The sequence below is a fragment of the Hemibagrus wyckioides genome, linkage group LG06 (assembly GCF_019097595.1).
Source record: "Hemibagrus wyckioides isolate EC202008001 linkage group LG06, SWU_Hwy_1.0, whole genome shotgun sequence".
Taxonomy (NCBI): domain Eukaryota; kingdom Metazoa; phylum Chordata; class Actinopteri; order Siluriformes; family Bagridae; genus Hemibagrus; species Hemibagrus wyckioides.
Window position 1 is genome coordinate 14,166,893 of NC_080715.1, and position 27,620 is coordinate 14,194,512.

The 27,620-nt window shown below is 38.0% G+C and overlaps 1 protein-coding gene across 2 annotated transcripts in view; it reads left to right on the forward strand.

The window, feature by feature from the left end:
• LOC131354882 (inactive dipeptidyl peptidase 10-like) overlaps positions 1-27,620 on the forward strand; it is an 88,017-nt gene that overhangs the window by 46,021 nt on the left and 14,376 nt on the right. For both annotated transcript variants that reach the window (XM_058392968.1, XM_058392969.1), the window contains 7 exons: positions 7,687-7,801; positions 8,513-8,608; positions 20,351-20,445; positions 21,821-21,895; positions 25,620-25,672; positions 25,770-25,851; positions 26,523-26,643. In XM_058392968.1, coding sequence (XP_058248951.1) covers positions 7,687-7,801; positions 8,513-8,608; positions 20,351-20,445; positions 21,821-21,895; positions 25,620-25,672; positions 25,770-25,851; positions 26,523-26,643 — 637 coding nt within the window. The remainder of the gene's footprint in view (positions 1-7,686; positions 7,802-8,512; positions 8,609-20,350; positions 20,446-21,820; positions 21,896-25,619; positions 25,673-25,769; positions 25,852-26,522; positions 26,644-27,620) is intronic.

Sequence of the window (27,620 nt, forward strand, 5' to 3'; positions counted from 1 at the left end):
TGCCATAAACACACTCCTAAACCTCGTGGACAGCCTTCCCAGAAGAGTTGAAGCTGTTATAGCTGCAAAGGGTGGACCAACGTCATATTGAACCCTATGGATTAGGAATGGGATGTCACTTAAGTTCATATGCGAGTCAAGGCAGGTGAGCGAATACTTTTGGCAATATAGTGTATCTATCTATCTATTTATCTCTCTCTCTCTCTCTCTCTCTCTCTCTATATATATATATATATATATATATATATATATAAAATATTTTGTGAACTGAGAAATGTAAGGACTGACTTTATTTTATTACAACAATCCAGATTAAATATAATCGCAAAATGCAATAATGCTTATCAAAGCTTTATGTTTTACACTTAATACAATGGAACCTCAGTATACGAATGCCCTCCCTTATGAATTTTCACCTTAAGAATTGAAATTTTGCAAGAAATTTGCATCAGCGTATGAAGCATTTTCGGTTCGAATTGAACCGAACGCCGGGTCAGGAGCAGTTCAAAACTTGTTTGTGTCAGTGGAAAGCCAAGCGAAGCCAAGTGAATCCAGCTGAAGCGAGATTACGATATTTTTTTCAGTCAACGAAAGCTGATACGAAAGAGTCAACCCATGATACTGCCGTTGCCTTCGTCATGCGGTCAAAAGCTATGGGATTTTCAGCATGTTTTTTGTTGACAGATTGGTGGCGTGGGTGGCCTGTTCTTTTAGCCCAAGCTTGGTGGCACGACTTCCTGTGAGGACCCTTGACATGGAATGCTTGGCCTGGGTCACGCCTGTGTAAACAGGCATACAGTCTACATACGCTTCGTATTGGTAATATTGGTAATATTTTTGGGAGGCTAGAATGCATTTACTGGATTTTTACTATTTCTTATGGGAAAATTCATTTTGCTATACAAATTTTCGCTTTAAGAACTCATCTCCAGAACTAATTAAATTTGTATGCCAAGGTGTACTAACTCCACTGTACTAACAGTGTGTATAAATCTTAAAAAAATAAATCTGCTATAGATTTAATAAGTTTACACTCCATGTGTAATAAAAGTTGTGTTAGGAGGATCTGAGAGAGAAGTTATTTAGATTAAATTGCTATTCACTACCAAATATGTTCTGTCTGTTGCTGTTATACTGATGGATCTGTATTCAAACATAACAGACTCAAATGTTTGACAGTCAGTGTACATGTAGCCAAAATAATTTATTTTATTTTATTTTTAAAATAACACAAACTTATCCAACTTGAGCATTATTCTCAGACCTGGTACTGTGTCCCAAACAGCAATACAAAGCAATTGTTTGAAGCATTTTTCAGATGCATCAGCAGGCCAGGTGCTAGATTAGATTAAATCACCCTTCATTAAATGACAGAAACATGTTACTGAATCTAAATGAACTCAGCAATACCATGTTGGCATGAAGAGGCACTTAATCTGAAAGTGCTGTTCATATTCCATTTATATATCACATACGGTCCTGCTCCTGCCAAATCACACAACTGATTACAAATGCAGTACAAATACCAGGAAATAATTGGGCGGTGAAATTACAGAGGTTCTTGTTATTTTGGCTTCGTGTGAGCACCTTGGATTTGGAATGAAATGATGACAATGAGGCTTAAAATCAATAGCATAAAGTCTACGTTAATGAATGAGAGTACTGGATGAATCCTATAGGAATAATAATGCTTTTTACAGTCCTTACCTTTCAAATGCATTCGTGCAAATTATTAAGTTACAAAACTCTCCAGTGTGTTCACAAAATAATCTTTAGCTACAGTATCTGTAGCATATCAGTGTTTATTGTAGATGCACCTACATACAAGAAAAAACTTAAATTGCACTTAAAGTTAAATGTAGGCTTTTCTGTTCAGAACAACCTAAAATATGTGACTATGTGACGTGAAATCAAAGCAATAACAGTAACATTCAACAAAGGCAACTCGAACAAAACACTCAACAAAATCAAGTTTCCAGTACATTGTCATTCTGATTGCATACATTGTGTTGTCCGTGTGCATTCAGGCTTAAAATAAGCCATTCTGTGTTTCCACTGATCAGCCATAGCAGTAAAACCTCTGACAGGTGACGTGAATAACATTGATTATCTTGTAACGATGCCATCTGTCATTGGGGTGGGATGTACTAGGCAGCAAGTGAACAGTCAGTTGATGTGCTGGAATCAGGAAAAATGGGCAAGGCTAAAGATCTTAGCGACTTTGACAAAGACCAAATTGTGAAGGTTAGATGACTGGGTCAGAGCATCTCCAAAACAGCAGATCTTGTGTGCTGTTTACTGTATGCGGCACTTAGTAACTACCAAAAGGTCCAAGAAAGGATAATTAGTGAACCAGCAATTTGGGAAATTTCCCAAGGCTCACCGATGTCCATGGGGTGCAAAGGCTAGCTAGTCTTGTCCGATCCCACAGAAGAGCTACTGTAGCACAAATTGCTGATAAAGTTAATGTTGGCTCTATTAGAAAGGTGTCAGAACACTCACAGCTTGCTGTGTATAAGTCTGTGTAGCAGCAGATCGATCAGAGTGCCTATGCTGACTCCTGTCCACCAGCAAAAGCACCTACAATAGCCATGTGAGCATCAGAACTGGACCATGGAGCAATGGAAGAAGGCGGCTCTATAGAAAAGGTCTGATGAATCACGTTATCTTTTACATCATGTGGTCGGCAAATTGGCTCTTGTCAGAGTCTTCGCTTCTCATGCACATTAACGAGCATTGAGCACCCATGACCTTGTTGTCCGGTTCAGTGATTGTCCATGCTTTTACCTTTTTTGGTAGGTACTAGCCACTATATACTAATAACCCACTACAAGACCTGCTGTTGTGGAGCAGCTCTGACCAGTCGTCTAGCCATCACAATTTAGCCCTTGTCAAAGTCACTCAGATCAGCAGCCCAGGTGCTCAAGACAAGTAGAGCTCTTATCTGAGATATTTATATACAATATATGTTAGACAAGAGCTCTGCTTGTCCTGAGCACCTGGGCTGGTGATTAGTCCACCCCAGAAAGCCCAGAAAGAGTCTTTATTAACCTAGTAAACCTACATTATATGTATGAATTATTGTCAACAGTAATTGTACATTAAATGCAGATTAAGATAAAGATTATGTTGAGAAAATCACTGAATAAAATGGGCATGTGGTTTGTTGCAAATTGCAATAATGACCATGAGAGATATCCGGATAAATATCCGGACACTGGATATATTCGGTGGTGAATCCCTGTCAGACCTTTTAATGCATCGATTTTTATCTCCTGCTTGTTTTACCTTCAGTCTTGTCTTGTAGTAATAGGCTTGAGGTCATATGATTTACTTAGTATTGCATTTCAAATTGTTTGTCCTGCTGTGGGGTGAAGCATCTTCCAGAAAGTTTGAGCCTCATGAAAGCTGTGCTGTTAACACATTTCTGTAAACTTTATTCTTCTGCTGCTGTCACAAATGATATTACTAATCAAGGTTACTGACAGTCAGGCATGTTTTAAAGACTAGGTGATGTCCTTGAATTATGAGCAGTTTTTATTTTTCTTAATTCAAACCTGTTTAATCATCTTAGACTAGTTATAGCTCCTTAATAGAGTGTTTTGTCGTGAGACGAATTAAGCTGATCAGGGTTTGAACAGTTGGTCACTTTGGATACAACCTCTTAGGTCCTGCAGTTCACATGATCACAGTTCATTCAATCATTACGTCTCATTAAATGCTTTTTCTGGTCAGAGTTGTGGTGGATCCTGAACATAACCAGGAACACTGGGTGCCATGCAAAATGACACCTTTGATGGGTGTTAAAGTCACCAATTCATGTACTGTAATATTTTTGGGACATGGCAAGAAAACCAGTGGAAATCCACTCAGACGCTGGGAGTGCACCATCGTGCCACTTCAATATCACAATGTTTAAAGAAATTGTATAAAATTCAGAACAGCATACTTACTGTCTAGAATGTAAAGCTAAATATAAAGGTGGGAACAGCTATAATATGCTAAGGCTCCAATCTCCACTTTCACTTGACTCAAACTGCATCTCTTTTACGTAAATTATTGAAACGCAGTGAAGCTCGAAATATACCACATAATTTTATTCCACTGCAGAGGTGTCAGTACTGATAGGTATAATTACTATGATCTACATATTTGTGGGCACAGTGGCTTAATGGTTAGCAAGCTTGCCTTGCACCTATGGGTTTAGGGATTCAATCCTGCCTCTGCCCTGCCTTTGCCATGCAACTCTAAATTTGTCTGTAGACTGTGTATTCGATTGTGCCCTGTGATGGGTTGGCATCCTGTCCTTGGTGACCCCCCTTGTACTCTAAGTCTCCTGGGACTCGCTCCAGGTGACCCATGTAGGATAACAGAAGATGGATGGATGGAATCTGCTTATTATTTTTCTTATTATTTATTATTATCCACTACACTTATTTTATTATTTATTTATAAATAAATAATATTTATTATTTTCCGGGTTATTATTTTCCACTACACTTGCAGTGAGAAGATTTCTTTAGTTTTTAGGGATTAGGTTTAGATTTATTATTGTAATGATTTATAATGAATTATTGTCAGTTGTGGTGTGTAACAGCTGTTAGATCTGTTAGGAGAGACAGGCATATAGTATCCACACACACACACACACACACACCACCAAAGCAGTTGCGTTGCATGACTCTCTCTCTCTCTCTCTCTCTCTCTCTCTTTCTCTGCCAGGTGTGTATTTATGGCTCCTTCTCCCTTTGCAAAATAACACAGTGATGGCCAAGGAGAGAAAGAAGCACATTTGGAAGATATAGTGCAGCCCTGACAGAAAATCAAACATGAGAAAGTGAGAGAATCAGAGAGAAAAAGAAGGAATCTGCTGTGTACATGAAATGGATGTGTGTGCCTGTCTGGGTGACCTCGGTTTTATAGCCTTGCTGTTTATTTGGACTGTAAATTGTAACAGAGGTCTGGCTTTTGGTATAACCTATGCATATTTGTGTGTGTGCCTTCAAATGATCATCTCATGCATTTTCTCTCTTTCTTGCCCGTACAGCCGATTACAAATGAACCTAGCAGGAAGTGGGGAAGGGGAAAAAAGATAATCACACGTCTTCAATTTATAATCACTGTCATTCCACAAGGACACACTCTCCTACTTACGTACATGTACACATACACCTACATTCTTAGGCAGTCAGCATGCACAAAGAGGTTAGAGACAGAAGCCTGAGTGAGATGAGTGGAGTAGAGGAAAGTGAAGCAGCTGATCCTGCACTAGCTTTATACAATACAGCTCAGCTCTGCAGTCTGAGAGTTAGAAGACTAAACTGCGCATGAACAAACACTTTAGTTCAGAACTACTCTATACTTTCACTGCTGTTAAATCATACTATGAACAGTCAGTAACAAATTAATGTGTTTTTCTGACATGTGCAGTAATAAAAAATATTGAATAAAAAAATAAAGATACTGAAAAACAGACCCACTTGCAGTAAATTGGAAACTGTGGCATTTACTATAGTCTCACAAGACAGGCATCATTTACTCTTTAGAGCTTTTCACACTGATTTATTTAAATATTTAACCCTGGGCCATTCTAAACCCTGTGTACACAGAATCATAGTTTCACACTTGATTCTTTATCCGGGGTTAACAATTAATCCTTTAAACAATCAATTCATAACCTGACGTTTCACACTGTACACTCCTAAATCCTGGGTTATTGTTCTTATTTGCATATTCGTTGTGTCAACAATCATGACAGGATAAATGCAGCATGTGACTGGTTTAAGTAATGGCTTGTCTCGAAATGCCCCTATCATTAAAAAAGGCTTAACACTTGATTGATCTTTAGGAAAAGAAAGAGAAACAAAAGAACTGAAAAAAGTCAGCTGAACTGCATCCCTAGCAGGCATTGTTATCTATTACAGCTTTGTAAACTTTTTTAGCCTTTTTAAGTTTGTCACACAGCCATTCGCCGATATCCAGCTAATATTTCAGTCAATTCCTTTATACTCGGGTATTTCTGATTGTGCCATCCAGTTTGTCCTGAGTATACCATAACTGTAAAAATCAAACTGTTTCCTTTCCACTTCACTTGTCATGATTTTAATCACCCTTTGACATTATTTTTTAACAATGCAGCTACTGTTTACACAACACACAGGGTTTTTGCGATGGTACGAAGCATGTGATATGAGGCACTCACTGTTGGGTGTCTGTTGCTAAGCATCTAGCCATAACATTCTAACCCTGCATCGTTTCACACTGTACCCGTTTGGCATCGTAATGCAGGGTTAATACTGCAAAAGCACTGCTAACCCTTTGGAGCAGGGTTTCATAAGCCAAACTAAATGAATAACAAGTGTGACAGGCAGTTCAGTGGACTTGGCATGCTAAATTGCCCCTAGGTTTGTATGCGTGTGTGTGTTCCTGCCTTGCACCCAGGGTTACCAGGTTGTCTTTGGATCTGCCACAACCCCAGGATACTTACTAAAGCTGATGAAATGAATGATTATCCACATAAAAGTGCATGAGTAAATACTCCCAAGCCAGGTCTAAAAAGGATTTGTCATCACCCAAACCACTTTAGGAGGTCTGAGGTGCAGATTAGCCAGATGCTATGCGAAAAATTAATTTGTCTTCACAAGCCACATTTGACGATTGAATTCCCTCATGATTCATTTCATCAGAGCTGGAAGTTGGTGTGTTGCATGAATCTTAAATAAAAACAAGAAACAATTTAGTGGTTGAATGTAATGGTCAGCATCTGAGGCTTAGAATAGGACACCATGAACCACACAGACTTTTTCAATCTAGTAACTAGATCTTGCTTGGTTAAATAAAGGTCTCTCTTTTAATGGTGTTCAATATTCTTATTGCCAAATACAGTATATGCATTAAATGGAAATGCAAATGTCTGACAGCTGAAGCTAAAACACAGCAAAAACTAACAATTTAGATGACTCTTTATGACTAAGTCTACTAAATGTAAATGCAGACTAACAGTAAAAAAAAAAACAAGTTGGGGAAAGCATCATTTTCTTATAATGTGTTCTTAAATTACAAAGAATAGACTTCCAACTAAACTTGCACTTTTATTACGTTTGGAAATCGGCAAAACCTCCATAGGATCCGTCATACTAAGTAGATTGCGCCATAACCATCAGAAAACTACAACTTCTATAGCTGTGATTATGTCAGCTGTGGTATTTGTGTATGTACACTTTGTAAATATTACATTAGAATGCAGCTGTGAAAAGGAAGATAAAAATGACATTGGTGTTGCCTTCATGGACAAAGCCCAAATCCTCTGAATTTACTGTGTACATATGCATGATATACTGTAACTGTCACACACAGAAAGCCCTGCACAATATTATTGTACATCATCCTTAAAGATGCTTGTTGTAACTTTTATGCAGTCCAGATGAATTATGAATGACTGAATGGCTGTGTACAACAAACAATGACAGGCTGATACATAATACACAGATGGGGTTTAGTAATGTCCCGAGGCGCATGGAGCAGAGAGAAAACACACATGCATGCTTTAACAGCTTGAAACATGGACCTGCATAATCAAGCCCTCTAACCATTTACTTAATCTCTGAAGAACATTTCGGCTGCAGAAAAGCCTGAGTATTGACTTTTTTTTCTTTCAACTTTATCTGACTCTGTCTCTTTCTGTAGGACCTTGGGGGAGTGAGTCCTCCTCAGAGAAACTGGAAGGGGATTGCCATCGCCTTACTGGTCATTCTGCTGGTCTGTTCGCTCATAACCATGTCGGTCATCCTCCTCACTCCCGGTACTCCCACAACCCACACACACACACATGCCCAGTTGTAATTTATCTTCATTTAAAAGCAAAATGCTTATTTCCCACTTGTAGTAATTTGGTAATAGTAAATAATTTAGTAATATTATGAATTACCAAATGTGATGTGCGCGAATGTGCCCACTAACACTGTTTAAAGTTTTAATCAATTTTAAAACCACTCAGCGAAGGCATTGCTAAAAGACGAGGTGGCCAAAGTTCTAAATTGCTTGTTTCTAGCCCATTTATACATTCACACAAATAACACTTAATGAGATTCAGGAAGCTATCCTTGTGTTTTAAATAGCTGCCTTGTTTGTGTGAGGAATATATTTAATAGATTATCTTTCACATTTAATTACATGTATTAGATCTTTGAAAATCTTATAAAATCTAAATACATAATCATGCTAAGATGGTTGCTGACAAATATTTTGCTCATTAGATTAAAGTCAATATTAACCCAATGTAAGTGACTTCACTAACATACTCTGATAGACACACTGTGGACATCCAACATAGGTGTGGTGTCCTTGAAATAAACAATTAAATAAATGTAATTCATACTTTCATACATTCATACACAGGCCATTTACTGGTAATTGATTATATGAATATTTTCAATTACAACCGTAACCTTCCCTGCATAATGTTTTTCCTTATGAGGTTGCATTTGTGTTGTGTGTGTGTGTGTGTTGGCAGCGGACACTCTGGCTGGCAGTGACACTAAGCTGACAGTGGAGGATCTGTTTAGTCCGGATTTCTATATACATGATCCTGAGGCTCGCTGGATTAATGGTAAGACACGAATCTATACGAGAAAGAAAACTTTAGGAGCAGTTTTTTCTCTCTTCAGTACAATCATATACACATATACTGTTTACAGATCTATGCCAAATGGCACCCTTTGATATGCAAGTGTGCACTTGAAGTCAGTGAAGTGGGAAACTATGGTGTGTTTGCTGTGGATAATGCACGGTTGTAAAAACCTAACCTTTGGTACACTGAGTCATTGCTTAAATGCTTCAAACCAGAGTGACAAATACAAAGAATGCATCTTGATGAAATCAAGTGTATAATCTTTAAAGTTTCTTTTTATCACACAATGCAAGCTATAGATATAATAAAATAGACAAACTGCTGAAATGTTTTATTCCTCTTATGCCACAGCACTTTGTCAGTGAGTGTCCAAGAAAAGAGTTCATGTTTTTTCGTATATTATAGCAGCTATAAACGCCTCTTAAAATAAAAAAGACATCCTTTTGGCGCCAATAAGCTCGTTACAGAGAAACTGCAATGCTCAAAGCACTCCATCTTTTGAATTTTCCATGGCAGAAAAACTTAAGAGAACAGCTTTACCTCAGACTGTTAGAAAGAGAAGACACCATAGATTCCTTCCATAAATATTAAATAAACCTTTCCTCACAGAAAGTTGTGCAGTGTAAATGATTATACCTTTTTTTCCCTGTGGTTTTCAATAACAACACAGTTATTAGCCTTGGATTATGGGGAGCATCCAACATGCAAGTCCCTGTGAATAAGTTATTACTAGAAATGATAACATATTACAACAAGCCCATTTATAGAAACCTGTGATTTTCCTTGCATCCAGAACTACTGTCAGCTGTGCTGCTGTTATAAATTAATCGACTGCTTCTGACCAGTCAGTATCGAGAAATCAACAGCACTGCCGTGTGAGATTAGTTAACAGATTGTGCTCAGTTAAATCAAAAAGGTTTTTGTTTCCATAAGTTGCAACCTTAATGCGTCTCAATTAAAAGTTACGTTAACGAAAAAGGCACCTTTGAGTTTCTCTTTTTATCAGTGTTGCATGTTGTTCCCTGCCCTCAAAAATCCATCTGCCAGGGATTTTAGCCAATGTCACATGGGGATTTAGGGGAGAGACGCTGATGAGACCTCTGTTGATGATGGCTTTGCTGACGAGTGCATTAAAGGCTCAAAGTGGGTGCTTGGCAGGACACAATTGAACCCCAAAATGAGAAATGGGATATCCTATGGACCGGAAGACCTTGTGTGCACACAAATGAGGCCCACAAGAACTCCAGTGCACTAGGGCAAATGAATACTGAAAGATCACAGGTTTTATTTAGACACTGTGCTCCGCACCTGATCCCATGTAAGTCTTAAATTTCGCAGTTGTTCTATGCTCTATGCTTGATTGTTGTTCCTGCTGAGCCCTTGAACAAGACTCTTAATCCTCACATGCACTATACTTGGATTGCCAGTTGAATAAATGCAAAAATATAACATGTTCTAGATCCTCCTACAAGCACATATCCTAGACTTAAAGCTACCGGAAAATCAGAAGGACTGATTGCAGACCTTCACAGGCACACATATGGCATCGATGTCAGAGACTCGTTGAATGACAGCATGGCTGATGGCTTGATTTACAGCATGCTTTCGTGAAGCTAGTGTCAGTGTCATGAGTGCTGTCACTATCTCATTCTGGGCATTATGGTAGATGGAGCAGAGGTTTTGTACTTGTGCTGGAAGTACTTGTCTATTATATGATTAGTGTGATGTGTATGTGTGTTGCTTGTGTGTTTATAGTGGATGTAATTTGGTTTAGTGATTATACTGAAGGAGTCTGTATGGGGGTGGTGGATGCCTAAGAAAGAGAGGGAGAGAACAATTCAGTGTGTGTTTGAGAACTAATCAGTGTGTGTCTGGTCTCTAAGCAACATAAATTAAATATTGTTACATATTGATTTATATATAGTCTATTTTGTGCAAAAACAAACATGGTTTAGTGAAATAATGGAAACATTGCTAATTTGATTGAGCCTGAGCTATTTTTTCTTTTTATTCCTCCCATTTGCAGTCTTGAAGTGAATGTATCTGCTCTGAACAGCACTACAGGAGGTGTGTTTTGAAACCTCTTTGGTCCAAAATTGCACTAACATTACTACCTTTTTAGAAAGGGCATTTCTTTTTTTCAAGCCAAAAGTCCTGTCCCATTTCTTATAACCCGGTTTTGTACTTACACTATTTACTTTCACACCACTTCAGCATAAACTAGCCTTCTTCCAAATACTAACAAAATAAAATGTTTATTTTAGAACAATAATAATAATAAAAAATAAACCATAATGACAGTTGCCAAGTAATTATGTACGTAATCATGTATATAATTAACTGAACCAGTAAGTCTAACAAAATGAATTAAAGACTCGCCAACTGTATAATTACAATTTCAAATTCACATCATAGCCAAGTAAACACTCAAATAGTAAACTGGAAAACACATTTGTTAAATTAACCAGTCAGTGATTCCTACATGAAATCTATCTACGCTAAGTGTAGTGGAATTGTATATCATTATGAAAACGGCCACAGTGCTGTGTTTGTCTGTCATGTGTTATATTATATGTGGCTTTGTGTCTGGAGAGGACCTGATGTGATTAGAAATGATGTAACCGCACCTCATTAATAATGTATTTAATTCAGCTCAATTCATTTTTGTAGACATTCTGTACACTATACTTTCGCATGACTAGACCAATAATTGGGCTTATAAAAATCTTGTATGGTTAAGTGTGGAAGAAAGGTTGTGTGTGTGTGTGTGGGTGTGGGTGTGTGTATACCTCATTAACCTCTACAAACTACAGATGGATGAGGCAGATCCGTCTGTCAATACGTTCCACTCTAATAGTCTTCTCTGCACACTTCATACAACACAACTGAGCACCTTCACTGGTAATAGCACTGCACATGCAATAAGAAACCTGAGTTATAGCTCAATACCTTCCCCTCCACTGTGGTGCAGAATGTGGTATTGCACTGCCAGGGTTTGGCCCTGAGTGGAAATAGCTGTAGGAAGGTTAGATGTGGCACTAAATTTCTGGAAGCCTTTCCAATTTCATTTGGAAAGCTTTCAAAATGAATAATCAATACATTAATGGAGAGGGTAACCCACAATTTACTCATAGTCTTTAACTGATCAATATGGCAGGGGAACTCAGATACTGGCCACTGCTAATAGCAAATATATAAATATAGTGCTGAAAGCCACTGACTTGCTCCAGTGAACCAAATCCAGGTAAACCATGTCCGTATGTGTGGTTGTGTGTGTGTGTGTGTGTGTGAGAGAGAGAGAGAGAAAGAGAGAGAGAGAGAATGTGTTTCAAATGGTGTGTGTATGACTCAGCTCAATTAGACTAAACGTGAGAAAAAGAGAAAGTGAGAAATGTTTGGCGCTAAAATTCCTAAAATAACTAAAACTTTGCTGTAACACTGTTTTTTTTTAAAACAGCACACCCTACAAATTTGGAGTGTATATAAATATTTAAATACAATTTCTAAAAGCCATTCGCTCAGCCACCATGCGGTAAAACAGAGCCGTCTGTTTAAAACACACCACAAAGTTAGGATAAAGATCTGTGTGTATTCTCATTCACCCAGAAGTGGTCATTTATACAGACCTTGTAATGTTTTATAACAAGGGAAAACACACAATGTCTAGCAAGAGTTATAATCCATTTAACAAACACACTTGGAACTTGTCATCAAAAGGCATTAGGTAGGAAATGGAGGGACAGAAATAAGCAGAAGGTAGATGAATGAAAAACCCAGTGAAAGATGTGTTTGGTGTATCGCTTAGATGTCAGCTCAGACTTCCTGGTTTCCCACATTTGTCCATATTTGTGATTAAAAAAAAAAGATCAAATTATTGTGAAAAAATTCGTTCTCCTTTAATTGCAGTTTGCAATTGTTAAATAAATGCAGTGGCTTAAGTTCGTAAAATTCCCCAGGAAAAATAAAATCTATCAGCAGACTTAATCAATCTTTTGTTTAAATTGTGTAGACTGTGATATAAAGGCTATAAAGTGCAGCGGGTTGTATTGCCGCCTCAAGGTTCCTGATTCAATCCTGAGCTTGGTTTACTGTTGTTTTGTAAATGTGGCATTCCTCCAGGTGCTCTGGTTTCCTAAATGGTGCTCTGCTACTCTGATGTGACTCGTATCAACTTTCCCTGGGATTAACTCTGGATTTAATGCAACCCTGCCTGCGATAATAAGTTAATAGAAATCACCCACCCTTACAGTCTCAGCCATAATTATGTGATTGTGCACCACAGTGGCCCTCAACTAAATGACATCAGTGATTGAAGAATTGTAGGGAGAACTGCGCTGGGCTGCTTCTGCTTTGCTCGAGATAGCCAGACCCCTTACGAAAGACTGTTGGGGAAAGAGGGAGACGGGGAAGTTGTGGAAACATTGTCTCTAGTAGATGTAGAGATCGATGGGAATTAGTAGAAATTTAAGTAGGAAGAAGATGGAGCTTCAGTCATAGTTTTTCTTTCTCAAATCCATTTAGAAACTAATATTATATGATCATATCATACATCTTTCATCTGACCTGGATAACAATGCAAATCTACTTTCAGTTTTAATGTAATGTTTGCCTTTTTTTTGTCAATAAGAGGTGAGACTAAGAAGCATATCAAGGGGAACAGGATCGATGCTCAACAAAAAGGTCTGGTGTTTGTGTGTGTGCGTGTGTGTGTATGGGTGAGTTACATAGAACAAAATGTTGAATAAAACATTCCCATACAGCTCTGTATCCACAAGTTGTATAGGAATGAGCAAAAGCACAGAATAGTGTACGTATATTATTAGTGGGCGTGTGATTGCATGGTCATTGTGTCTGGATCTGGCAGATAAGTGTGTGTGTGTGTGTGTGTAAGAGAGGTAGAGGGGGGAGGGCTCTAGCAGAGTGAGAAATGTGCAGTCATTGGTTGTTATGGTAACAGGATAGAAGGATGAGGCATGTGGGGCATTCAGGTCTTTTTTTGGCGGTACCATGAATATTTCAGTGGGTCATTTCCCTTCTATGCATGTGTGTGTTGAGAGAGACTGATTTCATGGTTTAGGTGTGTTAACAAAATGTGTGTGAATGTAGAAGAAATAAGAGCCAGAGGTGTTTGTATAGTTAAATGATGCTTTTGGTCTGGAAGGTTTTATTACACACTCACTCACTCATTCATTTTACACACACACACACACACATTCTGCATTCTGACAGTCAGTTTTCATACAAGACTGTAGCTCTCTATTTACACTTTTTATGCAATAAATAATTTAGGGCACTTTCTCTTTCTCACCTGTCAGGCTGTTTGACTCGTCCAAGTATGATATGTTGAGAATGTCTTTGGTTTTCCACTGCACACAGTTACATAGATCAGAATATATGAAGGGTAAATACTGACAGACATGTCAGAAGGGGTGGGGCTAGACTGTAGCACTCACTCATTTGTCATAAAATCATGAACAAATCTTTGGAAAATCACTGATATGAACTGAGAAAAGAATTTTAATGGTATAAATACACACACACACACACACACAGACACACACACACACACATACACACATATATATATATAGCTCTGGAAAAGACCACTGCCCAATCTCCAGATTTGAACCCTATTCAAAACCTCTGGAATGTCATCAAGAGCAAGGTGGATGATCAAGCAAAGCTGAGCTGTTTGCTTTTTTGCAAAAAGAGTGGTATAAAGTTCCCCAACAGCAATGTGAAAAACTGGTGGAGATCATGGAGCCAAAACGCATGCAAATCGGGGTTATTCCACCAAATACTGATTTCTTAATGTTATTTAGCCAAAGTATCAACACAATTTGTTTACAAATTATTTGCATTTTGTTTTATTTGAGTTATTAAAGCTCTGAAAATACTGCATGATCTTGGGTTATTTGGATGTGTTGTCATTTCCTTTAAATATACACTCTAAAGAACAATAGTTATATTTTGAATTTAGGAGATATATTGTCAGCAGTTCACAAAAAATGAAACAAAACTGTTCATCTCACCAATACATGAACCTGTAAGAAAAAACATAAGAAACTTTATTCATTATTTTGAAATTATTTTGCAGTGGACTCTTATTTTTTTCCAGAGCTATATATATATATATATATATATATATATATATATATATATATATATATATATATATATATATATATATATTTTTTTTATAATTTGGCTAGCTGGATATACCTGACCAGGAATGTGAAAGTACCCTGAGAGAGACACATTAGTATTCAGTACATTGCTTACTGTGTGCGTGTGTGTGTGTGTGTGTGTGTGTGTGTATAGCTGAAATGTTGTTGAGTGAGACAGGATGAGATAAAATGTTTCCTGTAAGATGTGTGTGATGAGAGGCAGAGCAGGCATGATTATGTCTGTTTTGTATGTCCTCACGGTTAAATGAGAAAAGAAGAAAGAAGAACGAGATGAATATGTCCTTCTGCTATATACTCCATCTAAACTGCATTCAAATCCATATCTTGTATGCACAGACACAAGATATCCTGCACGGTAATAAATAACAGCTATACATCTCTCCCATGAGCTCCTAAATCCCTGACTTAACTATGATTGTACAAACAGCTTTCCTGTGTGAGATTTAATGCATGAGTAGTGTTAACAGAGAGTGCTAATTTTAATTCCCACACAGTTCTCACTTTCTAATAACTCCCCATCATCAGTTTTTCTGTATCCGAAATACAGAGAGCTTTCATTTCTTACGCATGCAAGAAGGAATCTATCTTTTTCAAAATGATGTCCATGCCCATAGCAAAGGAATAACTGTCATATGAAACACAGGAAGGTGTCGATCCCTGGCATCAGTGTACTTCTGTATATATAGTATTCACCTTTTCGGTTTTCTTGCGTTTTTGAGAATGCTAGTCATAGGCAATTTCCACCTCACAGTAGGTGTCTTGTGAAGATCTGATGCAGTTTTCCTCTATGGCTTATAAAAATGATGAATGCTGTTTTTTTTAGATGTTGCCTACACATTATGAAACAGCGCCACTAGCCTGGCACCAAATTCTAACTGCTCACATGTTTATCTAACAGACAAAAGGCTTGCTCAGTGTAAATATCCAATGTAATAACCACATGGGTCATTGTGATGTACTAGCTAATGTTTAAAGCAGTTTAGATTCTGACTTTATGCTTGCTCACCATGAGATGGAAACTTCATGCCTGGTCTTAATGAAAATTTGATTTGTGACCAGTTGTTGCACCGGGCTTAAATTTACATCAGGAAAGATATGGCTCAGCTTATGACCAGGTGTAAATCCTGTTGGTGCACCCAGGATGAATGGTGTAAACAATCTCTGCCTTGACAACAATCTGATCTAGTAATGACTCTTAAAGAAAAACATCAATAGGCTTCTAAGTAATGCAATAAAAAAATGTTCACCATATTGTTGAGATTCAATCCAGAAGATGCCACAGCCATCTGAGAAAAATATTTTGTGTTGTCTTGGATGGAGACATCAATTTCTCTCCTGTCAATCAGAGTGACACTAATCAATCATGGACGCTTGTGAGCTCATATATGGAGTGAGCAGCAGAATGCATTGATCTATTGCTACACCCCTAGCCAGTATTTCATAGAAACTATGAGAAAGGAACTAGGTCATTTCCCCCACTCTGTGAGAGCAGGTGCTCTCTTTTAGACTCCTGACCATGTACAGTATGCCAGAGGCACTGAGTGACTGCACTACACTAGTAGAAATCTAATGTACACTTTAAAATTCTGCTTTCCTACATCAGTAATTGGCAGTTTTGATAGGCTGCTATTGCTCAATGAAAATAAGCATGAAGCCAGACAAACAGACCATTAGTTTAAATTGAACTGTGATGCATTAATTCAGCTACTGATCCATTCTACATACAACTAATCATCTGAAACATGAGCGGCAGTTATAGATCGATGTAATTGCAGAGTTTGTTGATTTTGGGCTTTTCAACAAATCATAGCCAAAGTTCACAGCAGGTGTCACATTGTAGGCATACAGTAATCACAGACTGATCCATAATCCAAACAGACAGGGTAAGATCGAAACCAGAAAACTCCACAAATACAAATATGACCTGGGACTAGGAAAGGACATATAAAGAACTGTGTACAAAGAACCAGCTCTGACTGGGTGCACAATTTAGAGCTGCAAAAGTAAGACTAGGACGACCATGATAGGATCATGATAGTTTGTGTCATAAATGTAAGAACGCTACTGGCTACTAAGGGTGTATTAAAGCAGGAAGGCATCCAGTCATGTTGATTTGAGTGTTTGTACAGCGTTGGAAACCATCTTCAATCCAGACTACAGAGCAGGTTTGTGTGAGATTGCTGTTTCTTACTGTTTTGACAGTAGCTGGTATAGAGACAGAGTATTTGTTTGATTTCTCTAAAGTAGAATGAGAAAAATAACAGGAGACAGGTGATCAAGGGAAATGTTAGGCGGGAGCTAAAACAGGAAATAGAGCAGGAAGGTTTAGTGAAGGTGTATACATCCTGTGTAACATGTAGCATGTCTCTTCAAAGCTTTTTCTATGTGAATCCGAATCCGAATATTGACCAAGTATGCTTTAGTTGAACATACCACAGTTTAATGCTTAATTCTTTTAATAGGAACTAACTTGTTAAGTTCCACAATATTAAATATAACCTCCATTAATACTGTAGGGACACAGGCTACGACAGGCTGAGCAAAGACACACTGGAAACCAGTTCATGGGTGAAAACAGTGAAATGTTTATTTATAGTAAGTGGCACACAAGTTAAAGGTTCAGTGAAAATAAGAACAGTGCAGGCAGGTTACGGGTGGCTGTACAGTGCTGGTGGCGGTGTAGAGGAGCATGGTGTCCTTCCACAGGTTGCTGGAGAGTGGACGAGGCGGTCACCCAGGGAGTGTCGCATGGCACAGTGGGGAGTGTTGTTGGTGTCCTTTACGGTGAATCTGGATTATGGAGAAAGAGAAAGTCATCATTAATTCCAGCATGAGAGAGACCTTACCTTACTGGCTATGCCCCGAACCATCTATTGTTCTCTTCTCCAAAGTGAGGGTGAGTAGCACTTGTGGCGGTGCTGACTGGTCCGCTGCAAGAGCTGTGTCCTTCCTTCTTTGCCGCCTCCTCCAGGTTCGCTGTTTATTACGGTGGTCCTGAAACGGCGCTGTCCATTCAGTCTGCCGGCGGTGGTTGTATGAGAAGCGATCCCTGGGCCATTAAAGGTGGTAGTGTGAACTCCGCCATCACAATACATAAAAATATATTTTCGCTTTATTTTACAAATTGCTTTGGTATTAGAGGAATAAAACACTTCTGCACATTGGAAAATAATCAGCTACAAGGTGTTAACTCCTCTTCATGTGAGGTCGCATCACACCACAGTGTATTTCTGTAATCACACACACCAAATTGTTTGCACTCCTTTTCCGGTAAATCAGTGTTAGAACTTTCTGGATACATCCTGTACATCTGTATGATCATTTTAAATTTTTTACTTTTTTGTCCTTCATCATGTTGTCTAATGTAGCTCTGTATCTTTATGGAGAGGAACATTGTTTCATTTCACAATGTACTGCATCAGCTACATATATGATTGAATTGGCAATAAAAGCTTCTTGACTTGACTCTTGAAATTCCACACATCACATATTTATAAAATATGACACTACAGACCCAACAGGTTGTATTGGACCAACACTGCAGTAAAGTACGATAACTACAAAGTGATAACTATGTGGGACTAGATTTACTGCACACTATAAATAGTTAAGCGTATTTTCAATAAAACATAAGTGTCAGTGATGTGCCATAAGAAGTGATAACTATCAGAGGCTTCCCCTTGTACAAACTGTAAACATATTCCACATAAATATTGGGTGTAGTTTTTATTTATCATGTTTATCATAGTTTTTATTTATACCGGATGTTCTTATCCTTGAGGTGCTTTCCATTCACTTTCAATAAGTCTTGGGTGACTCTACTATAGACACTACGGTTCTTATGAAGTACGTCTGTTCAGGTAGCATGTGGCGCACCTTCTGATGGAGCAGTACCTCTTTCCTAATGATAGCTTGTGAAACAGTCGGGTTCCCGTGTGTGAGATCAGTTGTGATCTATCAGCTCAGTGCCTGATTCTGGTGTCATGCAGCTCCCTTGATTAAGAGCTGCTGCTGCTGTACTTAAAACTAGTTGTTTTTCCTGTCATAATATCAAGAATGGACTATTTTCCTTATCTAAAGGGCAAAAGGATATGTAGCTGTAAGCTGTGTCAAGATATACTAATCATCCTTTTCAAAATGACATTTTAAAGATCTTCTTGTGTCTATTAGGGGGAAAAAAATCACGGCATGAAACGGGAAAAACACATCTTTGTAATAGCATGTGTGAGACTATTAAATTTTGATCTGTGTTTGAATGCCTTTTTTCTGGAAATATAAAAGGAGTGTAAGCACACACTGCAATCAGTTTGGTGAGATCAGCCAGATTCATACTTTATGTTTGCAGTAGGGAGAAAGTCCCTGCCCACTGGAGAGCAGCCTCATCAGACTGCTCAGAAGAACCTGAGTGCTCCAGTATCTGCAATAGGGAAAAAATGGATGATGCCCTCCCTGGAGCTAGGAAGAGATGAAATGAAAACAGGCTTTCTGAGTAAAATTGGACAGCTGCTGTAGAAAAGGGGCAATTTAGAAAGACGTCTGCAAGTAGATTGAAAACAAGGGTGGACAAGCAGCTGGCTACCGTGGCAAAGGAAAATGAAATGCTTGAAGGTGTTTAAAATATAGTTGAAGTTATCAAGGAGACAGGTGCTCATGAGTGATAAGGGAGATCTGAAGACCAAGACACTTCCTAACATAAAGCTTTGTTGCACATACAACATTTTTGAGTGGGTTGTGCGGACAATTTTAATTACATAACAAATACTAGAAAAGCTTGGAATCAGACTATGTACTTTGTTATGGAGATAAGATACACAGATTTAGATCCCTTTTTAACTCCTGAAAGCACTGGACCATCTGTGTGGGGTGTCTGCGCTGCTCTCTTGTGTTGCTCACTGTCCTTGAAGGCTTTAACAAGCCCTCACACTTACATCAGGCTGCAATTTATCGACTGGAGCTCTGCCTTCAATACACTCTACTATTCACTCCAACTAAAGTTTGCGTTACTTAGGGACCAACCCCCCCCAGCCCCCCCCCACCACCACCACCACCACCACCACCACCATAGTACCTCACCACACACACACTGACCTACACTGCAGATGAAGGTTTATCATTAAACACAGTTTGAAACTTTGTGAAAGGCAAGAAAGTATAGAAATAGATATTGCACATTTTCTTTAATATTTTATGCTCATCCATCATCTATAAAAAAAATCTACATATACTGTCTTGCTATCTTTTCTCTTTTTTAATATATGTGCAGTAATCTTTGCAAATGTTTTGTTTCACACACACACACACACACACACACTTATGTGTGCACACAGTGCTGTTGGTGTTGGAAGCAGTTGGAGTAATTTAAACACACATTGCCTAATTAAATGAAGATCAGGATTGCTTGCCATAGAAATGCAAAGTACTTCAGGGAGGCAGGAAGTCAGAGAAGTAAAAGTCCTTGTTCACATACTTGTCCCCTCTCTCTCTCTCTCTCTCTCTCTCTCTCTTTTTCTATCCCCCCCCCTCTCTTTTTCAGAATCTGAAGTCATCTACAGGAACCGCCATGGCCATGTCATTAGGTTCAACATCCTTACTAATGAAACAGAGATTATTCTAATGAACAGCACATTTGTAAGTGAAGTTGTGTTTTTTTTATAACCACATAGAGGCCTTGTAGGCCTTGTTTACATAGTAGCTTTAGTTTAGGGACACAACCACATTCCAACCTCAGACTCTATCTATCTATCTATCTATCTATCTATCTATCTATCTATCTATCTATCTATCTATCTATCTATCTATCTATCTATCTATCTATATCTATCTATGTATATACATATATATATATATATATATATATATATATATATATATATATATATATATATGTATATACAATACTGCTGCAACAGCGGTCTTAGGTTCTGGTTTTAAATAAATATCTTCCATGCCTATTTTATGTCTGCTACATTAGCATGTCTGTAGAAAAGAAAACATGGTTTCCAAATATTTTTTCTGATTAAAAACATCACTAACTTTATCAGGGATTTTACCTGAACGACTGTAATTAAGAGAATTAATGCATTTTAAGATGAGGCAATTGTGATTAAATTGTATGGTTTTTAAATGTTGTTTTACTCTTTACTGCTGCATGAAATTGTTATTTTGATAAACTCTCTTTACTTTAGAAAAGACACAAATTTTATTTTTTTACATACAGTGATGTCCAAAAGTCTGAGACCACAACGAACATCTGAGATTCTGTTTTTCTGCTAAAATTTGAAATAAACAGAAAGGGTTTTTTTTTTTTTGAAATATTTAAAACAACAGATGTGTATCTTCAGTATCTTAAAAAAAATTAGTATTCATGCTTCTGCACTATTTCCTGGTCTCGATTTAAATGTATTAAGGTGACCATGTTAACTGCTTTGTACAAAAGGTCAGATTTTTCCTCATGTCTAATCTCTTCTACTGAAGCGTGTGTTCAGATAACACTCCTATGGATTTAATCTAAAATAGATGATAAGGTTTTGCATAAACTTGTGGAGGTAATGCCAGCTTGAGTACACGCTGTCATTAAAGCAAAAAGTGGACAAACCAAATACTAAGTCTTTAGAAACTCTGACATTCAAGTAAATATTTTTAAAGATTCTACTTTTCACTCAGGTTGCTGTCAGTAATATAATTTATAATGCTAAATTGTTGTATTCAATTAGAAAAGAATGCAAAATAGGAGCATTTGCACTTGTGCTCTCAGACTGTTGGATCCAGATATAAGGCAAGGGTGTTTCTATGCTCAAGCAGTTACTGTAAGACACTGTATTTATGTTTTGCTCATGTTTTCTGAAAGTTTAACCAAAATTATTACATTATTTTCATCCACGTTTGACTCATAGAGTGTATACTTCACTGTACATGCAGTAATCACCCTATACACATTGTAAAATAAAAGCATGTATTATGCATACGAATGATCTAAATTAATTTATTGTATTTTTTCCCTCAGGTTGCTTTTAAAGCCACTAAATACTCAATAAGCCCTGATATGAAGTATGTGCTTTTTGCATATGATGTTAAACAGGTATGTGCAATTTTGTCTTACTTTGTTGTTTTAAAAACGTTATGGTTGAATTCTGATAATATTTTATTCCTTTTGAAGGGATATAAGTGATTTGAGCTTGCTCAATGTTGCTATGTTGTACATAAGAGAATGTCTCTAGTTGCTCTTGTTTTTGTCATTCTCAATTTAAAGCTTTTATCTGTGATATGTTTAAGCTTATCAATTTACGAAAAACCTTTTCAAAATTTATGGTTGCCAGTTTGTGAACAGTTCCACTCCAAATATCTCCTGAGTGTCTCATATCCGAATCTAGGACACTGAATTCCATGCTCTAAAAATAACACATGGATTACAGTAAATTACCTGTAGAGCACAAAGATAGTACAATATAAAGATCCTCCCAAACTCAGGATCTATCCTTTTCATTTCCATGATAATATGAGATGTCTGACAGGATGGGATTCAGACAGTGGTGGAGTGAGAGAGAGAGAGAGAAAGAGAGAGAGAGAGAGAGAGAGAGTTTCAAGCTAAACTCACCCAGGATTACACACTTTAATCTTGTTACTGTAGCGATTAATCTGATAAACACCTCCCTCCATTCAGAGAGACTGGTCAGCTCAAAGCCAACTAATCAATCTGTAATTCTTTTAAGAATGTGTGTCTGATATCTGTGTGTGTTTGTGTGTGTGTTTGTGTGTGTGTGTGTGCGTGTGTACGTGTGTGTATATGCTTAGAAAGTTAGAAAGCGACTCAAGAAATAGTGGATTAGATGTCCAAGTAACTGTGGCTAAAGAAAATTAGTGGATTAATGAAAGATTTTAGAATATTCTAAAGCAAACACAAGTTTTCAGAACATTACACATCATTTTTTGTACCATTCAAGCCGCTGTAACAATGCCAGCAGCATGCTGTTCTGAAATACACCAGACTCAAGGGTACGATTGCTCATGTGCCTGTTATTTAGGACTGTACATATGGCATGGCTGTCAGTCAGTAAGTAACATACAACATTTCAACACAAACAACAAAGCCACATACACACACGCTTAGCTTTCTTCTCAGAGAAAAGAGAGAAAGAAAGAGAGATCACATCAATATAGCACACAGAGAAAACAGGGCTCAGGTGTGCCACATTAGTCATTTCCCCTGTAGATTTCCCCCCAAACACCAGCCTCCTGCCAAACCACACCCACACCTGCTACACAAACCTGGTCAGAAGCTGTGAAAATTATTAATGAACACTTGCATAGTGTCGTCTGTTGTCTGTGCTGAAACACTCATATTATTATGCTTGTTATATTTCTTCAGCAATTTAAAAGACTGTAATGATAATTGGTGTGACACAGTAATGAATCATTCTTTATGAGGAGTAGCCGCTCATCTTCACTACAGCTGTGTGTTACCAGTCAGAGCGATCCATCGTCCTTTATCATGTTTACACTCGGAAAGCAACACATATTTTTTTTTTCTACTTCTAAGCAGAATGGTTAGTCAAAGCCAGCCGCAGCGCCACTGCCATTATTCACTCTTACTTTGTTTCTGCCTGTGCGAGCATCAGTCATCACGTTGTCTCTTATTTCCACTTTTCCCTCTCTTCCTCCCCCTCCATCCATTCTCCTGTTGACTTTTCTTGTCCTCATCTCTCATTCCGAGCACTTTTTGTTCGACTCACTCAGAACACTATTTGTCTCCGGGAGTAAAAGAAGCAGTTTTGTTTTTTAATCACCCACACAACACTATCCGTATCTATCACTGTAACTCTCTCTATATCTCTGTTTGTCTCTTTACTGCAGCTGTCTGCCTAACGCTATTGTTGTCAATTCTTCTCCCTTTTTCTATATCCTATTGCTGACATGGTGTATAGTAGTAACACCTGCTGCAGTTGTGTATTTCCTTTGCCCTAGATAAAGCAGGTAATGAAGATAAATGAATGAATAACTCCTAAATTATTCCTAACCAGGCATTAGACTTTTGTTTAATACTCCTAAGTTTCCTTATTTTCTTTTTGGAAAAGTAATCACCCAGTTGCATATATGTTATTAAGATGGACATTTTTTATTTATTTATTTTTATTTTTTTACATTTTTAATGGACACTAATGCTCCATTAGATAAGTCTGGTGCAGTACTGTTTGCTAACTGTCAATCTTGACAAAGCCTGTAGACCATTACAATGTTCTCTGCCAGGCAGTGTGATAATGATTGTGATGGACATCCAGTGAGAGTGCAGATTTTGAAATCTCTCATTCCTGCCCTTAGTTGAGTCAAGGCTCTGAACTGATCACTATGCCAGTGATTAACTCAGAATTTGTTCTTCATTTCTTAGTGGAAGAAGTAACCTGTACTCAGGATTGAACCAGCAACCCTGGGGCTGAGAGCATAATCTTTACTGAAAATGTTCTTTAGTGGAATTTATTCAAGGGTCTTGCTCAAGGGTACGGCCATCTAATCGGATCTGCTCGCATATACAGAATCCTAATGCATATCCAATCATCTCTTTATCTGAGCTCATACAGGTCCAATCAGGAGTCTTAATCTAGCTGAAACATGTCCAATCAGAAGTCTTGAACAAACTCAGACAGGTCCAATCAGGAGTCTGGACCGAGCCACAGGAGCCCATATTAAATCACCTTTTGATCCGAGCTCAATCCGTAGCCCATATCCAATCAGCAGTCTGATCTGAGTGTGTACAGGAGCCTATAATCAATCAGCTCTTTGATTTGAACTGGTACAGGGCTCATAGCAAACCAGGCTGCTCAAGTGAGCTCATATAAGAGCCCATAAATGATCAGCTCTTGATCTGGGCTCACAGAGTCCATATCCAATCAGCTGTCTGATCTATCCAGGAACCAATCAACTCTCCAGGCTTTATTCTCAGAGAAGGTGTCATTCTGCTGTGGTGCTCTATAATGATTCGTGAGATTTGTTATTCTTATTTTGTGTGTGTGTGTGTTTGTGTGTGCATGTACACGTTTTCTTAGTCTTAGTAAATCTTTTCTTCATTGTGTAGCCTGTTGATGCTATTCAGGCCATTCTCTTTGACTCTCTTTCACATGTTTTCTCATTACTCTATACTCCTGCATGATGCAGTGTAACGTTTTTCTGCACCAACACATCTGCACATTCAACTAATGATGCAGTGGTAGCTCATTGGTTAATATGGTGGACCACTGATTTACTAGTCGTTAGTTCAAATCCCAGCACTGCCAAACTGCCACTTTTGGGCCCTTGAGCAAGGCCCTTAACCCAGCTCAGTTGTATAAATGAGATAAATGAAAGTCACTCTGGGTAAGCGCATCTGTCAAATGCCGTAAACGAACCCAATTTCATGCTGGAGCATGCACTTGTAAATGAATCAGTCAGTTTAGCCAGAGAGAAGCTCATACATTGAACTACATTAAAACATTTACAAATTAGAAGACTTAAATACTTTAAACAGAGCAAAGCGAGACACTCAGCTCACTTTCAAGACCATTTCACAGTTCTCTGATAAATGATAAAAGAGCAGCTAATATACAAACCATCTCAGTGAGAGAGATATTTGGGCTTTAGTGTATAAAGATGACTTTAAAACATTTCTGCACATTTTACTGGAACCAAACTTTTTTCTTTCTTTTTTTTCTAAAACATTTATACGCTTGTGGGCAATGCTGAGTTTTCTCTACAATAAAAAAGGATTCTTTTGTTGGTGTTTGTTTTCAGACTGTCTTTATTTTTTATGTTTTTTTGTCTGTAATTTTTTTTAGGTTTACCGTCACTCCTTCACAGCTTCCTACATCATCTACAATATTCACACCAGGTATAATTCATGCTGCTGTAAAACCTTTAGAATTACCCAGTCAGGAACAGGACCTAGTCTGTCTTTATGTGCATTTATATATGTGTGTGTATAACAGGGAGGTGTGGGAGTTGGACCCTCCAGAGGTGCTTAACTCCAGATTGCAGCATGTGGCTTGGGGAATGCAGGGACAGCAGCTGGTAAGAGATAGAAATAAATTCAGATACAAATACATTCTGTGTATTTTGCTAAAGTCAGTGATATCCTCTCGTATGTCAAATCCCTGAGCATGTCGATTTTGCCAAGATGACATAAATGAATGCCTCTAAAATCTGTAAAAGGCAGTCTATTTGTAGTGTAATAGTTCGACATTAACAGTTAGGCATGCCTTCTCGGTCAGCTGGTAGATTGGATCAGGACTGCATCAGATATTGTCTGACATCTGCAGTGTCTGTAGATTTTTTTTTACCCACAGGAACTTCCTTTTTTAACAAAAGCCAATTTGAGCTCCCTGCAGGAAGCCTTGGCTGCAGAGTGTTAAATGTTATCAGAGCTCTGCTACAGTATGTTAGTATGACCTTCAGACAGAAAAGCATCTGTATTTAGTGCTGCACTCCAGCTGGGCATTTTCAGTTATGTTGTGTTGACCCAGTGCTTTGCTCAATCTGGTACCTTTCATTCCTTGAACATGGCTGATTCAACTCACAAAGAGTTTGCTAATTGGCTACCGAGTCAAATCAGTAGTGTTAGAGCGGGAGAGACACAGTGCAGTGAGACCCCAGAATAGGAGCTGAACTGCCTGTGTACTGATTTTCTATAAAGCCTTCAACATGTGACTTGATCCTCGGTATAATGTCTCCTCTGTGCGTAGGTGTATATCTTCGAGAATAATATATATTACCAGTCAGACGTGAAGAGCAACTCACTCAGGCTGACGTCATCAGGGAAAGAGGGCGTAGTGTACAATGGCATTGCTGACTGGCTCTATGAGGGTAAGAAAGCACATGTATTTTAGCTTATACTAAAAAAAAAAAATATCTCAGGTCTTCTTTAACCTAAATTAGCTGTTTGCATTTTCTGGAAGCTGTGTGGTGGAAATAATGTTTTATTAATAATATTAATAAAAAATAAAGTGTATTTATGTCTTTATTTTTTAATTTTGAGTCCAAATATTTAGTGATTGAAATATGACAGATGAAACAAAAGAATATTAATGAAAGTATCTACAATATAATGAAAATGATAACATAATATGAATATGCAAAAAAATATACTAAGATAAATGACTCAAAAACTCCCAATAGGCCAGGTTAAGTATGTTTTATTAGGAATATTACGGTTGTTTTCACACCTGGCCTGATTACTTCAGTATCCACCCAGGACAGATTCTGGGCTCATTTGGTGTATGGTCTCATAATCACAGATTTATTTCAACATTGAGGAATATTCCTTCTGAACTGTGGCCCGAATGTATACTTCCATATGTCTCTTTTGTGCATGCAGGTGGGTAAAATTGTAGGCACTTGGTTTATGTGTGTATTTTTCTTTGGTACCAGCAACAAGTAGTCAAGATGATGCATGCCATGTCATCGTACAGGACTACTAGCAAACTGAGACATGTGAGATTTTAGGAATTTTTTTCACACAAGTCGGCCTGAGACGTTTTTTATTTCTTCAGCGATCTCAGTTCATGCATTAACACCACAGAAAAGAAATACTTACAGTGCTCCAATCCTCTGAAAGTCTGGTTTCATATATCCCCAACCTCACATCCCTTTCTCCTGCATTATGAAAGTTAAGTAAAGTAACTGCTCCTGGGCTTGAAAACAGCTTTCACACTTCACCAATCGCATCGAACTCACAGCTCAAACAGCCCCAAGTCCAGAAAAATGCAAGTGTAAAACCAGACCTTAAACACCTTTAGACTTCCAATGTTCTCTGGAACACGATTCTCCTGCTCAGAGTTGTG